The sequence below is a fragment of the Oenanthe melanoleuca genome, chromosome 2 (assembly GCF_029582105.1).
Source record: "Oenanthe melanoleuca isolate GR-GAL-2019-014 chromosome 2, OMel1.0, whole genome shotgun sequence".
Taxonomy (NCBI): domain Eukaryota; kingdom Metazoa; phylum Chordata; class Aves; order Passeriformes; family Muscicapidae; genus Oenanthe; species Oenanthe melanoleuca.
The window spans coordinates 126,041,815-126,058,902 of record NC_079335.1 but is presented as its reverse complement, the minus strand read 5'-3'; the positions used below and the strand labels follow the sequence as shown (position 1 = coordinate 126,058,902).

The window sequence follows — 17,088 nt, the reverse complement described above, 5'->3', positions numbered from 1 at the left end:
GTATATGAAGTTGCATTCAACAAGTTTGAGCAGCAGCACAGTGTTCTCCGTGGTACTGAGAAATGAATAATCACAGAAATGCTATAGAAGTAGATGTCAAAAATCTTGGAACTGGTGTGATTCTTGGAGCTTATGGGGCTTTTGTCTTTTTCTGTTGCAGAGAATTTATGGCAAATACCTACGAGCAGAGAGCTTTCGGAAAGCTCTCATATATCAGAAAAAATATTTGCTGCTGCTACTAGGAGGATTCCAGGAGTGTGAAGAAGCCACACTGGCCCTCATAGCACGGATGGGAGGACAGCCTTCCTACACAGACCTTGAAATCATCACACATCATTCAAAGGGTTTTACACGATTTCGCTCTGCAGTCAGAGTGTCCATTGCAATTTCAAGGTAAACTGGAGGAAGTTACATTTTAAGCAGATATGACTGTGCTGTTTAATACATACTTCTCTAGGTCTCTAGTGAAATCTAGAAATTGCCATATTCCATCCTGTTTAAATGGGATATTTTTGGTAGTCATGAATATAGTAGATACTTGTAGGGTGACAAGGTGAGCAGAGTGTAAGTAAATTCTCTAATATGAATAAGCAGTCTGATTTTAGATGAAAAGGGCTCAGTATCTGATAATCACAGATGGAGTGTACTGGGTAAAGTCATATTATTAAAAAAAATAATGAGCGATTCTAAGGATTACACTTACTTGCAAGTTTTTTTCTGCAACTTAATTTCCTTTAAAGATTAAAATCTTACATATAATATAGATTTAGGAATTAATTTTCTTCATCTAGGTAGTCCTTTGAATTTCACAAGACTAAGGAATTGGTGAGGAAGAAAAAGTAGAGTTTATTACTGCACAGTAGTGCCATGTTGCTAACAAACCTTCTTCACAAAGGTTTGAACCACCAAGTACTGCTTGCTATTGTTCTGAGCCTTGTGTGTCATATAAATTCAAGGAAGTATTAATGTACCTGTTGTGAGAATTTTGCACATAGTGCTCTGCAGTAGAAGTTCTGAGGCCACAACAGGACAAAAAAGTATATTTAGTATGATAGTGTGCTGTAGCTTAGGTGCTTGAGCCATTTACTGTCCATTTGGACCTATACAACACCTCTAGAATTGCACAGGTGAAGCTGAAAGCAGGTTTGGACAAAAGATGGTCTTTCTTAGGGATATGCAAAAAGAGGTTTTATATTTGATACTCAGGATTTAGATGCCCATCTGTTAATTTTGCTTGCTGGTCAAGAAATTCTTACACTTTCTGGACTACAAGAAGCAGATTACTTTTATCAGACTATTTCATTTATCCTGAAGCTGTTTGCTTTTTGTTTTGTTTGTTTTTTTAATTTGAAATGCAGAATGAAGTTCCTGGTTCGTCGATGGCAGAGAGTTACAGGTTCTGGTATTCTGACTATCAATAGGGATGTCTTTAGCCAGAACACAGGTAAGTCATAGTCCAGCAATGACTGAAAAACTGATATTTGCAAATCACACCACTGCTTCATGGAGATGGGTTTTCATTTACATTATCCTCATGTGCAATGAATGGGGCCTGTTTCCTCTTTCTTTTCCTATAGTTGATTGGATTAACTTAGTTTTCATGCTCAGCACAGACACTAACCACGTGTTTGCTTTCTCTTAAGTTTTGTTTTGCTCCATCGTGGGTGGGATTAAAATAAATAAGGTTTCCCTATGGAGCATGTTCATGAAAGCAGGTTTAGCTGCGTCATTGGAGTTTTTGTAGGAGATCTGCACCAGTCTTTTTCTTAGAACAAAAGCTTGTCATTCTTTTGTTACAGGTTTAAGTCTGGGAAATAAGAGTTTTCTGTTTGCTTTTTTGTAGGATTCTCAGGAGAATCAGAAGCTTCTTTATTATTTACTGGCTATTTAGGTCTGCACTAAAATCTTTGCTCAGTCTGTGAGAGTTTTCTCATTGACGTCAGTGAGGCCAGGATTTCACCTCTGCTATTTCCTGAGGGAGTCTGAAAGTGGTCTACACCTGTTAAATGCCATTTTTGTGATACACAAACAGAAAACTTATATCTGAGGTTCCCAGTAAAGTGCAAAAGGTCTTACTTTTTTACTTTTCAATACACTACTTTTTATATTTCTAATATTCTGTATATTTTGTATTTCTAGGTAATGAATTACGGCCTGATTCATTCTCTGGTGGCGTGGATCTTTATGGAGAGCAGAGGCATTCCTATAGATCCAGGTCAGGCATGGAATCTCCTAGATCTCCTATAAACTTTCACCATAAGTACGTTTGGGATTTTTTTTATTATTATTCTCTTTCAGGCACTGTTTAAATAACTGAAAGCCTCAGTGTTTACTGATAAGGTTTATAAATATTGATGCTGTAATATTTAACTTTTTTGTAAGAATATGTAAGAAGTGATGTCTCAGGCATGCAGTGTGTCATTACTCATTGCATGATTGAGGCCAAGGCTCACACAGCCCTGCCAGTGAAACTGGGTATTTTTCATCAAGGGCAACATTTTTATGACTCCTGTCATACTTGGATGAGCTTATACAAAGTCGTGAGTTCAGATCTTCACTGAGTATCAAATTCTAGCCATTCTGGGGTTTCATTTTCATGTAAATCACCTCAATATTTGTATTGTCTTAGTTTGTCATGACCATAACAGTTTACATGGTAAAAACCTTTAATCTATTGAGCCATTATTAACTTATAGAGAGTATTGACAAGAGGCAGAATCCTGTAAAGATGGTGGTGTCCTTGTTGACACAAGCTTCTTAATAGAAAACCAAACTTCAATCTCACTGTGGATTCTGCTGCAATCTCACTAGGAATTTGCTGGTCAGTCTTTGTCTCAAAGAAGTGCAACAAATCCTGTGCAGGAGAAAGAAAAGGCAAAGGGGAAGAGTGGTTTCTCTGGCTTGGGCAGTAAGTGGCAGGGAGGTTAAATGGGTTTGATGTGCTGGCTACTATGTAGATCAGCGAAGGGCCATGCAGGCCGTAAGGTATCCCTCTCTACAGCATTTTGCTGTGTTGCTAATATTTTTACCCTAAATGTCCCTTTCTGAGATGGTGTGTGTTGTTCTGCCCCTAGGCTCCACGGGATGCATGCTGATTTAAACCCAGTGTCCTTCACCTGTCCTCAGCTGCAGAACTACGACCCCGAGAGGGCTCTGACCGATTACATCAATCGTCTGGAGGCGCTGCAGAAGCGGCTGGGCAGCGTGCAGTCAGGTAGGGCTCAGGCACCTCCCCAGCACCTCTGAGCAGCACTGCCACGGGACTGCTGCTTCTCTGAGATGCATAACAACTTCCGTTTGATCAGTTTGCAGCCTTAAACAAGAGGCATTTCTGAGCTCACTTAGCAAAAAGCTCACTTAAAAGAAGATTGTAAAATTTTTTGAAAGGAGATATAAGCAGGCTTTCATTATAGATTTTGAGATTGTTTACAGTACTTCCCTGATCTCTAAATTTATTAGATTCAGTTGGCATCTCGCTAAGAGTTTAAGTTATATAGAGAAAAATGCACCCAGAAGATTGGGATGTGGAAGAGGAATTTTTTCTCCTACCACTTCAGTTACAGAAGTTACTGTTAGTCAATTTGTCCCATAAATGATGACAATTTTTCTGCTGAAAGAGGAATACACCAAGAAAATTGTCAGAACAATGGGATGAAATTTATCAAACTTGAGTTTTCAAGTTATTGTGTTTGTCTTCCCCATCATTTGGGAAAGTTTTGTTCTTAAAAGATTTGATCTTTGAAAGTCCCTATTCTGTGATTTCCCATGTAAAATCTTTCACACTTACTCAGCTGAATTTATATACTTGCTCCAAGTAATCCTGATGACAGTTCTTCTCCATCCTATAGGTTCGACTTCATACACTCAGTTGCACATGGGTATAAGAAGATAATAATACCCTTCAACATCTCCATCACTGGCAGTGATGCTAACAGATTGCCTTCTGTAAATCTGTGCTCTTCTGTGCTTTTGTATAATGTGTATATTGTGGGACCAATATGAACACAGCTATACGATTGTATACAGTTCCATCCTGGCACACCCACAGAGACTGGGATTTATGGATGTAGGCACTTTGTGTTTATGAAAAAAAATCTGAACAAAAAAAATCCCCAAACAAAGCCCCTCCCGAGCCCAAAATTACCCCCCCCACCATTAAATTACATGTATATTTGTGGAATGCTAATTTAAATGATTAACTTATGAAGTGTGTATTTATCAAAAGGGTGCGAAGATGAAACTTGTGTATTAATTAAATTGAGCTACATTCAGCAAAGTTTACTTGCACTTTTTCTGGCAAGGCTACTGAAGTTACATTGACTCTCCTAATCTTTGCTACTGGCAGTGCAGACAGAATATCACTTGTAGAGACCTATTTTTGTAATGGTAGAAGTTTTGAATTTTATGGGTATTTTGTCAAAGTACTGAAATAAACATGACTTCATGCTTCTAACTGTGTTCAAGAACTGCTCCCTTATTCACATGGAACAGGTTGCTCCTGCCTGAGTTCCTCCTGCTTTTAGTGACTGCAGCTTGACTTCTTAGATTCCTAAGCGCTGCTATTAGAGAGAGGGACAGGGACAAGCCTGGCTTTTGCGGACCCTGGTCACGTCTGACAGGGCTGGGAGGGAAGAGCCTGTGCTCTCTCACACCTGCCCCGACTGATACAAACACAAGGTTTTAGAACAGTTACACTGAATCTAGATGAGGAAGGATACACAGAGCACTGCTGGAGGGGGGCAGAGCCCACTCCAAGAGAGTTACAAATTTACTGATGAAACCTTTTCAAAAAGAAGTGACAGGGTTGAGCATGGAAAACTTTCCCAAGAGGTTTGTTTACAAATTTAATTCAAAATTCCTGTGAGCCAGAGCTCATTATCATTTATCTTCAGCACTCTTGAACCAAACACCATTTAACAATCCTGCATGACTCAGTACAAAACCAGACAACATTCAGCTATTTCACCTTTTTACACACAAACATGTTATTTACAAAATTCATGTTGTTGGTATCTTCGTATTGTTACTCTTACACTTTACATTAAGTCTCCAGAGATCACCATTTTCAATTTTTTTTTTTACAGAATTATTTGTTGCTTTCTGAACATAAGCATTTTACAACTACTTCAAGTTAGACAGTTAAATGGCTCATTCTTGAAATGACTTACCTGTGAACATTTTGAACTCTGCCTACCACTCAGCTGTACAGTAACATTTTCTTAAATCATCCAAGACCATCACTCTCTTGGAACAGAATCATAAATGCCAAAGGAAGGCACCACCAAGTAAAGTCCCCTGTTCCCAGATGGGTTTGCTGAAATTGAGTACAGAGGCAAAATAGGCAGGCTTGCCATTGGTTATCTGGGGAAAGTAATCTTCAATTATTTTTCAAAAGGAAGGAGTTCCATTTGTACAAATTACTTTTTTCTTCATTAAAGATCTGGCATGCACCTTAAAACCATTACATCAATTGAAAAGACATTTTTGCTTTAAAAATGCAATGAGAAAATTATAGAACAAGCAATTATACACAGCAGCAGTAAATAGTGTGGGCAAACAAAATAGATGCAAAACTTTTGCATTTGGTAGACTACTGTTGCTTTCCTAACAGTAGCTTCCATCTGCCACTTATTCTGCCACAATTTCATTCAAAAGTCTGTTAGTTCACTCAACTTTAAAAAGTAAGGTTTTAGCACCAGTGTTTACAGTGACCGCCTCTTGTATCTGATAACAGGGTTGTTAGGTGTGTGTATCATTGTTGTGTAATTTATAGTTGGGAAATAGTCATTGATGAGATCGAATTCATACAAACGAAGCAAAGTAGACCAAATAGTCTTAATTTGAACGTAAGCAAAGTTTTCTCCAATGCAGCGATGACGGCCTAGAAGGAAAGCCATAAAATGCAGTCAGAATATTTTACTGGATCCCCTTTGACAGTCAGCTAACTTAAGTTTTATGCAGATAGTAGTTGCCCCTTTCTCAACAATCTGAGGCTCTGATGTTTCACATACCTCATTCTATAATTCCATCTAAGTCTTATTTATCCAAGTTGTCACTGCATAAAACAGACGAGTAAGTGGAATGACATTGTGCTGTTCTGTCCCCACTAGAAAGCATTAATTTATGTATCAGGAAAGAAGCATTTGCAACACTGAGAAATGAGATTAGCTCTAACTCCATCACTGCAATATTTGCAAACTGTTCTGCAAGTTGGGACTCAGACTTTTGTTCTGCCTCCAGCTGAACTTGTATTACCAGGTTTGTCCTTGACTTGAAAAGATGTGAGTCAAGCATCACTCACGCTAACCTAAAGGTGTTTTGATAACTGCTGTGAGAGATATATACATATATATATATATATATATATATATATATATATATATATATATATATATATATATATATATATATATATTCATATATGACTAATGCAGAACTATTAACTTAATTCTTCTAACAGCACTTTCACAGTAAGAAAACTTTCAGGCAGAAACAGGGAAAAAAAAATCTACCCTCAGATGCTGCAATGTGGAGAGGTGCTGTAGGAGATGGCTGGTGTGAGCCACCTCAGCACAACCTCACACGATTTGCTGCACTCTCTTACTCACCAGCACCAAATGGAATGTATGCAAACTTCTCTCCAGCTGCGGGGTTATCTTGGAGGTATCTGTCAGGCTTGAAGTCCAGAGCGTCATTCCAGGAGTCTCTGAGTCTGTGGTTAACAGTGGGAGATACACACACTTGGTGGCCAGGGGGAATATTGTATCCAGCAATAGTCTACAAAAGAAGAGACAAGAGCCAACACATGATAAAATGTCTCTGTTTTTCTTTTTAAAGTATTACCTGAAGTGTTACATCATGAGGCTTAAATTTCAAAATATCTTGGCCAAGTGCATTTAAAATTAATGCAACCTAACACTTCCTCTCTTACTTGTACAGCACACAGCGCTCAAGTAGTTGTAGGAACCTTCCAGCTGTTTTAGTAAGGCTGGCAATTCTACAGAAGGAGGTTTTACAAAAAAAGAAAGAATGAACTTAAAATTTATTGAAAGCCTTTGACATTGAAAGGACATAGTTAAAAAAAAATTTGAATTTTATGATATGGTACCATATTTGTACAAACAGCAAGTTTTCTTTTGGATTTATCTAGCTTGTATAAAATGCATGCTAAATTTTTCTATGACAGCAATTAAAAATACCTGGCAAACAAAAAATGGTGGCACCAAACTAAACTCAAATAATACTAGCAGCTACAATAAAGGGTCAGTTTTGCTGAAAAAAACTGCACATGGCTGTTCCTAGGTCCCAGAGCTGCTCTTCTCCAGGTGGAACCATCTCTGTTCCCTCAGCCTCTCACCACCAGTGCTGCAGCCCCTTCCCATCCCCTCTGCTTGTTTCACTTCATCACTCTCTTGCTTGCTGTGGGCTGCAGGGGTCTAAAATTGGACACAATTCCACATGAAGGTAAAAAATACCAAGTTCAAGCTTTTCTAACTCAACGCTGGCTATGCTACCACTGACAGAACCCCAGATTGCCATCAGCTTTCCTCCCTGCCAGCAAACACAGCTCACTTGTGTTTCCTTCTGCCAGCCGAGATACCTCTGTGGTGATGAAGTGAAATTAGCTCGAAAAAGTGTCCTCACCTGAGGAGTTCTTGCCATTCTCATCATGGTCATTATAGGAGGTCTGAGCCTTAAAGTTTCTTTCAGACAGCGATCCAGCAAACTGAGATCCTTGAGCTGAAAATACAGAGAAATTGAGGTATCAAAATATAGCCAAGTTTATTCAACACAAAATGCTATTTTATACCATTTAAAAACAAATTTAAAAATCAAAGAGTAAGTAGCTTATATTTACATACTTGTACTTTATTAGCTACATTATTTCTTTTCCATTTAATTCAATTAAGAAGGAAAAAATCACTGACCAGTGCAATCAAATACAACTAGTGTCTTAGTGATCTGTCTCTTAATTATTTTCTGTTGCCTATTTAAAGAACAAGGTCACACTGCATTGCTTTCCTCAGTGGAAATATGAGGATCGTCCACTGCTACACAACTATCATTTAATAAGTAAACATAGGAAGTGCAATTTCCCTAATTCCCTAATATTGATTAAAAAAACAGTATCAAGCTGAAAATTTACTTGGACAGGAAGAGAAGAGGAAATGTACTGGCGAACAGTGTTATCACAGAATGACTGTGCCAATTACTATTTTAACACAAAAGCATGTAACTGTATTTCATGTTAGATAAGCTTTTTAAATAACCATCTAAAAGTATGAAAATACCCCTCAGGACTAATGTAACATACAAACCTGGTCATAAGATAAGGGTGGCAGGTCATCCCCACACACTGCTCTCTGCTCTGCATAGCACTGATCCTGTATGGCTTTGTCCCTGGCGAGGAAGAAGCCGAGCCAGGCGCTGGTGGTGGAGGAAGTGTGCTGCCCTGCCAGCAGCAGCCCGATCAGCATTCCCGCAATTTCATCGTCCGTCAGCGCGCGCCCGTCCCTGCATCGAAGGGAACCAAGCTGGGGCTTCATTTGGTCACGTTTCATTATTTAGCACTGCTGTTTATACATTGCACTCACAATTTCTTCTAATGTACTCCCTCTACTCTTTCATTGCCTACCCTAAACAAAGAGGCAAAAGATCTAAGGGTAGGGAGAAGGGAGAATGGAGGGAGAGAAACTCGTTACGAGCCTTAAAGAAAATCATTCCTCAATAGCCAGCAAAGAGAAAGGAAGCAACCTCAACCACTTCATGACCACCAATGAAAATCTCAGAAATTTCAATAACCATTGGCAAGTGAAGTTTTAAACCTGTTTTTAAGAATACAACTAGGACAAATTTGCATGCAACAAAACCAATTCAGAACATGAGGGAGTGTTCCTTGGCTTTTGGTAGATAGTTCTAACTAAAGAGCTCAAAGCTAAAGTAAATCTTCAAACAAGTCTTTAAACTCTTGGCTTACTTGTATGAAGCATCAAGTAGAGTTTGGAGCATGTCATCCTCCTTTTCCTCAGACTTTCGACGTTTCTGGATAACCTTGTAGAAAATATTCTTTATTTCTCTGTGTGCTCGATCTCGTCGCCTGGAATTCAAAACACTTCCAATTAGCAACTTTATACATAACACAAATGCTTATGAGGATTTATTGGGATGTCTAGAATAGCTTACAAAGAAGAAGTGGTGGGGATGGGGGGGCTATCCAAACAACATTGATGTTTAGATAGAACACTTAGGTTGCTTCCTCTGTTCCTGCTGGTACCTGAAGCTCGGCAGAGGCAGCCAGCCTGGCAGCAGCCAGGCAGCGTGAGTGAAACCCCCGTCCAGGTCGGCGTACAGCTGAGCCACCTTCTCATCCAGCAAGCCTCGGATTTCCTTCCCATGTAAGCAATGACTTGCTGTCAAAATGATCAGTTCTGAAAGGGCTTCAAACAGGTCTGAGGAAAGATTTGAAAAATATTACTGAAATGTGTCTTATCAGATGTCTCTTTGAACAACTTTTTAGTTAGAACACTGATACCTTTTTCTAAGGTATTTCTTTCTAGAAATTTTTCTAGCAGAATTAGTAATTCTTCCAAAGCAAGCCATACATCACAAGCTCAAGCCTTAATAAATATAAGTGAAGTCATACAAAGATTTAACCCTGAAATCCAAATCCGTGGGAAACCAGTTAGTTTTGCTGCTCCTTGAATTGTTTTTATATAGTAGTACTTAAGTAGTAATTAAGTACTTAATTGACACTTAAGTATCAATTTATATATTACCATATTATTAACTATATTTACATATAAATAATATACATTCAAAATAATTTAATATATCAAAATGTGACATACACTATAATTTTTATGCATTTAAATAATAAATATTTGACACACTTATGCAACTGTGAGCTTGCAACAATGATGGGCAAACTGGGAATGAGGGAAAATAACAATTTCACTTCAGTCTCTAACATAACCATATCAGCTTTGAAGATGCAGTTTTTCACTGTAAAAACTCCCAGAGCAAAGATCTTCAGAACAGGCTCTCCAGGCAGAGCAGCAGCTTTTCCCAGGGACTAGGAAGTGCTTACACTGAGCTGACTGATAACACCCAAAACAAGCACTACAGGTGCACTATGAGCTGACTAAAACAGCAAAATTAAGATAGTTCTTCATTCCTTTCAGTGATTTTTCTGAGCAGCTTTATTCTCCAATAGCCTTACATTTGATTTTTAAAAATGGGTATTTTCTTTCTTCTGATGTTCAGTACACTTTTACCTACGTAATTTTTCATTTCTTTTTATTGCAGTACATCTTTTACAAAAATATACTGCATTGGCCTTAAGTACTTCCCAGAAAACTGGAGGAAAAATGCATTTGATCCTGCTTACTTTTCTCTCCTTGTTCTCCCCATGCTTTGAAATACTCCTTTGTTTCTTCTTCAATCACAGATACATGCTGTCTAAACTGGGCAATGTTTAGCCCAGTTTTGAGCATTTTCTTCTGTTCCAAAAATATCTAAAAGAACCAAGACAAAAAAGCAATCAGTACAAGGATCATCATATTAATGTGATTAAAACTTATTCAAATTTGTACTATAAGAACATCCAGAAGTAAATAGGGATTATAATCAGGACTGCAGGGTACAACAGATACTCAGTTTCAACTAATAGGTAATACTCTGGTTTTCACCTTCTTTGTCTTTCAAGCAATAGTTCAGAAACATTCAAATAAAATAATAGCTCAAAGGAGCTGTAGTTCTCTCTTTTGCAGCACCAAACAAAAAATCATTTTAGTATCTTCATTTAGCTTTATCCCTCAAGACACAAGATGTATGCAAAGTTGAACTATGGAATGCCCTTTAGGTCTGTAACCACAAACAACCAGCTCCATCCTTGCAAAGTGTGGATTTAGCCTGTGTCCCCTGATATGAGGCCTCCTCACTTCCTCTCCTATGTTCTCTCAGACAGAAGGACCCTGGACTAGAGATGACCCTTTCTTTTATAGAGCCCTCTCATTTCACTGCCCAGGGAGTCAGACACAGAAGCAGGAGGCAGACTGCTACTGAGAAAAATAGTGAGTTTCATATCCTTCTCACCTTTTCTTCTTTTTCTATGTATCAATTCATTCAGTAGCTAATAAACCTACTGGTGAAAAGCCCTTCATTAGATGAGAACCATTCTATGTATTAACAGGACATTGACTCAGAAAAGTACTAATTTGATTTTTAAGCCCTAATTACAAATGAGGCATCTGCCCTACAACTCTGCACTGTACCATGAGTAATACACCAAAAACTGTCTTCCCACCAAGGGCTCTGCATGCACAATACAGAACAAAAGGCATTAAAAGAAAAGCTACTTCCTAGAAGCTTCTGTTTTGAGAATGCAGTGAGGACCCCTGCAGTCTGTCAGACGACACAGATGCCACAGAGCAAGGAGACGATGCACATCTTCCCTTGCAGCATACTAGCCAGTGTCCAGCTTGAAGGAGATAGAAATGGCACATAGGAGTGAACACATCCACTGCAATTTCAGCTCCTCTCAGCTGTCTGCAAGAGGCTTGGAGGGAGAAGAGAGAGTGAATACAAGTTGATGTACTGACTGTGGATATTAACCAGAACCACTGGTAAATAAGCAAGTTACTAATTTTGAAGAATAAGGGGTGGTCCTTCCAAACACGACTGAAAATCACAGAATTAATAGATACTGAGCAGCTGAAGCAGCTGTGTTAAGAAACTTGAGGATGACCCAGCAATTGTACAAAACTTTTCATGGCTCTCTAAATGCCTTCTCATTAGATGTCTGAAATGAAATCATGGTGGTGACACTATGCAAATGAACCAGCTTACCTCTAGCAAAATGCATTCTGGCCACAATTGGCTGTACTACCTCTCTAGCTTCATAGGGGGAAACTAGAGATAGTCAGTGTCAGAGATAATTTAAATGTCAATAGCAAACTCCCTACATCTCGCTGTGGAAAAAGAGTAATTTTTGTGGGAAAAAAGGAATTTTCTGAGGAAGCTGAATTTGCAGAGATAATAAGAAAAAAGTCCTTCTGGTATCAAAGGTATGAATTAAGTAGATATATCCACAGATACCCAAGGCTCACTGAGTAATATGATTCATCTCTTGATTAAAGCAAAACTCAAGTGCACTCTAGGGAAAAAACAAACCTAGGGGAACTCTAGAAAAAGACCTCATTTCAGAAAAAAAGGAAAAAAAAAAAAAAAGCTGTATATGGTGGGCCAATGAGGTAAGCCTTAATTGTCCCTGTGTGCCTGAAGTACATGGTGGTAAGAAATGCCACTTTCCAAGGAGCTTACAGAAAATTCTATAAAACTGATGGATGAGACTAGATCACATCAAAGAACTAGCTCTTGTATGAAGACAGACATTCAGATCCATCCACAAACTGAAGAGCATGAAAGCAGAAGTCAAACCATCTGTAGCAAGTGGGCAAACTTTCACAGAATAAAGGGCAAACCATGACCTTTAAGTTTCAAGCAGACAGCCCATGACAGTCAGAATCCCCAAAATAAGCACAAAACAGTGCAAATCTGGCCATCTTAGCAGTCTGATTCATAGACACTCTTCTGAAACAAGTATATATGAGAGAACATGAGATGTATTGCAGAGAATCATGAATCCTCCACGCTCCAGCAGCTGCAAAAGCGATTCACAACTCCATCCCTGATTTCTTGAGGAAGACCTCTGATTATCCAAACTGATAGAAACAAGTCTGTTAGAATGGCCCCACTCATGGAAGAGATCTCCTAGGACACAAGAAATCTACTTGTTATCCAGGCTGCAGTCCTGCTGATTCTCATGGGGATGAGGAGCTATGCAAATCCATTAAGTGGCAAAGAACCTATCACCCAACCAACGAATCCTCCCCACAAACTGCTATCCACAATTTAGTACTTCCTGACAAAGGAGGAGACAACCAAGTTCTCCTTTACCTACTTAGAAAAATAGCAAGCTGTAGGTAGTTAGCTGTGTATGAGATTGCCAAAACAACAGGGTAAGGACAACATGTTCAATCTGTGAATCATGGTAAAATGCCAGCATGGAGGCAAAGAGAGTAGTGATTACTGCCCCCAAGCCATATCATTAACAGGGCAATAATCACAGCACTTAGGCAGGGATGAATGAAGAGGCATGCTAAGGAGGGAAAGAAATTGATGGTCACAGAAAGTAGTCAAATGACTGGCATTTATACAAACAAAATGAGGCCAAAACTGAAAATCCAAAAATAAAGTCTATCACAGTGCTGTTTCTTTCACCCAACTACTCTGCTACAGCATGCACTGAACACAGAGTACCAGTGGAACAAATGTGGTTACAGAGAAGTTGGCTTCTGCAGTTTGAGAGTGTGACATGACAGGCCACCCTCACAAAAAAAGAAAGCAGCCAGTGCTTAACTCAGATACAATGCTACATGACACAGCCCCCATGCCCCCATGCAAACTGTATTCTACAAACATAGAATGATTTCTCTCTGAGCAAAACAAACATTGTGGTTCAAACTGTTAAATTATTTCTCCCATGTCTAGATTTGGTATGGCATAAATACAAAGTTACCACTCTTGGGCCTTTCTCAGAAGAAAGACCTGAAGTTGCTTGGAAGGGAAAAGTGAGCTGCAATCAGAGGCATGCTGCAAGGGAAGAAAAAAGTGACTCACTGGTTTTTCCTCTATGGTAAAATTAGATGGTTTCAAGACATCCAGAATGAGAAATGGCCAAGGTGCCATTTCTTTGCTAAAGAAAGCAATCTGAACATGCTCAGTCTTGATTATGCAGATGAGACTCTCTACCTATTGCAATATACCACAGTTCATACAAACACAATCCCATCCTGAGCCAAGAGCTCAGGGCTGCCTACTCAGCATTCAAGCTGCACTGGTTTCCTACTCATCTGATATTTAAAATACAAACCGCATTAGGGACGTCATAGGCAACTCCCCTGCCAAAGACCGGCGTAGTTAACCGAGAGTACACGTCCTCTGCATTCAGATCTTCGTTTTTACTATTGAACAGTAGAGCAGCAGCATCACTACCCAGTAAGTATGTGAATGTCTTGCCAACCATAGTGAAACTGAACACAGGTCCATACTAAGAGAGAGAATAAATAAATAAATAAATAATTTTAAATAAGAACAAAAACCATTAAATTCCAATCTCTCTGTACAGTCTTTCATAAATTACTTTTTCTCCTAAGAAGTATCCAGACATTTAATAAATATATTTTAAACCACATTTAAATTCATTCTCAATTACATACTAGTGATATCTAATGTTATAATGAACACATGTGAACATGCACATTTTAAAACCGTTTATTTTAGAAAACATTAATAATAGACCAGTCACACTAAAAAAAAACTAGCAGAGAGACTGCAGCACATATTGACCCCAGTAATTTACAAATACTGCCTTGAAAAATTCTGGATTTGGAGTTATGCATAGATAATTAGGGGCAAATAAGATTTTGAAGTTTAAAAGTCATCTCCAGCAGACCTTCATGCACCAGATTTGGCTTTCTCTAAGCTAACCAAGCTAAGATTCAAGTATAATTCTTGAATTATTCTTATAACTCTAGATAATAATTCTTATAACTCTAGATAGTTTTAGACAATGTGAAACAGCTTGACAAATCTAATTTATTTGGAATTAAGGCTCTACTGTTTTAGTTAATTTCTTCTCGTCTCTTATAGAATAAAAACTACTGAGGTTTTATATACCAGAGAGGCCTTAAAATTCATCAAGCTGCCCACAGAGGTGGTCAGCTACATTTCAACCTGGTCATAGATGAGTAAAGAATGTGATTAAAAATTACCAATTACAGCGAGAAATAATTTCAGGCAAATGGCTTTTTAACTAACTTATGATTCAGCTATGAGTATTACTCAGATGTACAAGCATATTTGTGAAATGTGAATCACGAGAGCTCAGAAAACACTACAGCCACATGAAGAGATCTGAACATCACAGAGCCAACTGTGCACACTCCATTCCACATTCGAGGTGGTAAATGAGAATGAACTGATTTAAACAGGCCTCAGATCTTAATAGATACACAAAAATATTTTTGTATGTGGGAAAAATACCTTGTCATAAGCATTTTCCAAAAATTCAATGGGACTTTTTCCAAATGCAATTGCATGACCAAGAAAAGGGATGCTTGATGAAATAAAAGGTGGGTAGTTCTGTAGAAGAAAAAGAAAAATAATTACTGAATTTTCTTTGGAGATTATCACAGACTTATGAACTAACAGAATATCCTGAGCTGGAAGGGACCCACAAGGATCAAAGTCCAGCTCCTGGTCCTGCACAGGACCATCCCCAAAAGTGACAGCATGGGCCTGACAGAGGTGTCCAAACACTTCTTGAACTCTGCCAGGCCTGGCGCTCTGACCTGTGTCTTGGCATGTGCTAGTGCCCAAAAGTAATAAAATCATGTCCATTTACAAAGAAACTAACCACAGAGAAAGTCATATATATTTGTTTAAAGTCTTTTGTGAAAAGGTCAACTTTAAAAAAATATTCAGTTGTTCAGATAGAACTACATTTAAAAGCAGCAAAGATTAATGCATATGACTGAGATTCTTCCTATGCTGCGTCTGAATGTGAAGCACAAAGATGCTGCAACTGAAAAGCAGGCAGTCAGAAAAAACGGAACACTGCTGGAGGATTTGTTAAACAGCCCCTTCAAAAGCACCTTCAGGTTAGCACCGTGTTTCATAGATCAGCGGACACCTCCTCTCAAGCTCCATCGATGAAACAGCACCGGGAACGCCCTTGGGCTCCGCAAGCCTCGGGCGCCTCTGCCTCCGGCGGTGCCAGCCAGCCCGGTGAGGGCGAAGGCGGCCAGTGCCCCAGCATCCACTCTGGGCCAGCAGCCGGCCAGTGCCCCAGCATCCACTCTGGGCCAGCAGCCGGCCAGTGCCCCAGCATCCATTCTGGGCCAGCAGCTGGCCAGTGCCCCAGCATCCACTCTGGGCCAGCAGCCGGCCAGTGCCCCAAGCAGCCGCCCCGGGGAGGCTGCAGGGAGCGCGGCCGGAGCCCGCTCCCCCCGGCCGGAGCCCGCTCCCCACGCCCGGCCCCAGCGCTGCTCCCCCGGGCTGTGCCGAGCCCGCTCCGGGGCCCTCGCCCTGCAGCGAGCCCGCCGAGCGCTCACCTGCTGCTCGGAGCCGAGGTGCCGCCGGTAGCCCAGCTGGAACAGGTAGCCGAGGCTGAGCGCGAAGGCAGAGGCGGCCAGCACCAGGGAGAGGGGGTTGCCGACGGCCACCCGCTCCAGCAGGGACCCGCCGACCTCCATGAAGTTCAGCATCTTCTCGGCGCTCGCCGCCATCCGCCGTGGCTCCGCGGGGCAGGGCGGCGCGGCGGGGCGGGCTGGTGCGAGCCCATGTGACAGATCGCGGCGCTGGGCTGATCTCTGCCCATGTGACGATTGCCGCCGCCGGAGCCAACCCGCGGCCGCGCTGCCCGGGGTGACGGCATGGGCCGGGCTGCGGCCCGCGCCATTGGGCGGGCGGCGGGGGCGGGCCAGCGCCGCGCCTCACGCTCGGCCCCCCGGCGGCGGGGGCGGGCCAGCCCCGCGCCTCACGCTCGGCCCCCCGGCAGCGGGGGAAGGCCGGGCTCTGCGCCTCACGCTCGGCCCCCCGGCGGCGGGGGAAGGCCGGGCTCTGCGCCTCACGCTCGGACCCCCGGCGGCGGGGGAAGGCCGGGCTCTGCGCCTCACGCTCGGCCCCCCGGCGGCGGGGGCGGGCCAGCCCCGCGCCTCACGCTCGGCCCCCCGGCAGCGGGGGAAGGCCGGGCTCCGCGCCTCACGCTCGGCCCCTCCGGCGGCGCTCGGAGCACGGGCGGTCGGAGCGCTGCTCGTCCTCAAACAGCCCCACAGCACCGCGGAATGAGGCTTCTGACGGTGAGCCGGCCCTCGGGCATCACTGCCGGCGGCCCCGCTGACAGCCCGGTGGAGAACGAGGAGAGCTTATTTGTGTTTAATTTCAGGTGCTCCAAGTGTTTCATGTCAGAAAATCCCGGTGTTGTTTTTGAAGTTAGTTTCCACTAAGATCTAAGGATTTAAGATC

At 41.4% G+C, this 17,088-nt stretch overlaps 2 protein-coding genes across 8 annotated transcripts in view; one reads left to right on the top strand and one right to left on the bottom strand.

Annotated features, from left to right (window-relative positions):
* The window catches only part of AKAP9 (A-kinase anchoring protein 9), a 105,729-nt gene extending 101,276 nt beyond the window's left edge, over positions 1-4,453 (top strand). For 6 of the 7 annotated variants that reach the window (XM_056486066.1, XM_056486062.1, XM_056486061.1 and 3 more), the window contains 5 exons: positions 161-393; positions 1,359-1,444; positions 2,140-2,260; positions 3,075-3,214; positions 3,849-4,453. In XM_056486066.1, the coding sequence (XP_056342041.1) occupies positions 161-393; positions 1,359-1,444; positions 2,140-2,260; positions 3,075-3,214; positions 3,849-3,892 (624 nt within the window). In that variant the 3' untranslated portion in view covers positions 3,893-4,453. The remainder of the gene's footprint in view (positions 1-160; positions 394-1,358; positions 1,445-2,139; positions 2,261-3,074; positions 3,215-3,848) is intronic. The other variant, XM_056486064.1, reaches the window with a different exon arrangement.
* Positions 4,454-5,353: 900 nt separating this feature from the next.
* Positions 5,354-16,542, bottom strand: LOC130250413 (lanosterol 14-alpha demethylase). The gene is made up of 10 exons (XM_056486069.1): positions 16,176-16,542; positions 15,106-15,204; positions 13,934-14,110; positions 10,388-10,514; positions 9,275-9,449; positions 8,978-9,097; positions 8,319-8,514; positions 7,645-7,740; positions 6,609-6,777; positions 5,354-5,881 (listed from the first exon to the last, which is right to left on the bottom strand). The coding sequence occupies exons 1-10, from the start codon at positions 16,347-16,349 to the stop codon at positions 5,703-5,705; spliced, it is 1,512 nt and encodes a 503-aa protein (XP_056342044.1). The 5' UTR covers positions 16,350-16,542; the 3' UTR covers positions 5,354-5,702.
* Positions 16,543-17,088: the final 546 nt, after the last annotated feature.

Bases quoted from the DNA above. Each gene is read 5' to 3' on its own strand.
- LOC130250413 (XM_056486069.1), bottom strand. From the start codon at position 16,349: ATGGCGGCGAGCGCCGAGAAGATGCTGAACTTCATGGAGGTCGGCGGG. The intron at 14,111-15,105 runs GTATTTTTCCCA...TCTCTCTCTTAG, and splicing joins TGGAAAATGCTTATGACAAG to TATGGACCTGTGTTCAGTTT. The intron at 5,882-6,608 runs GTGAGTAAGAGA...CTTTCCTTCTAG, and splicing joins ATACATTCCATTTGGTGCTG to GCCGTCATCGCTGCATTGGA.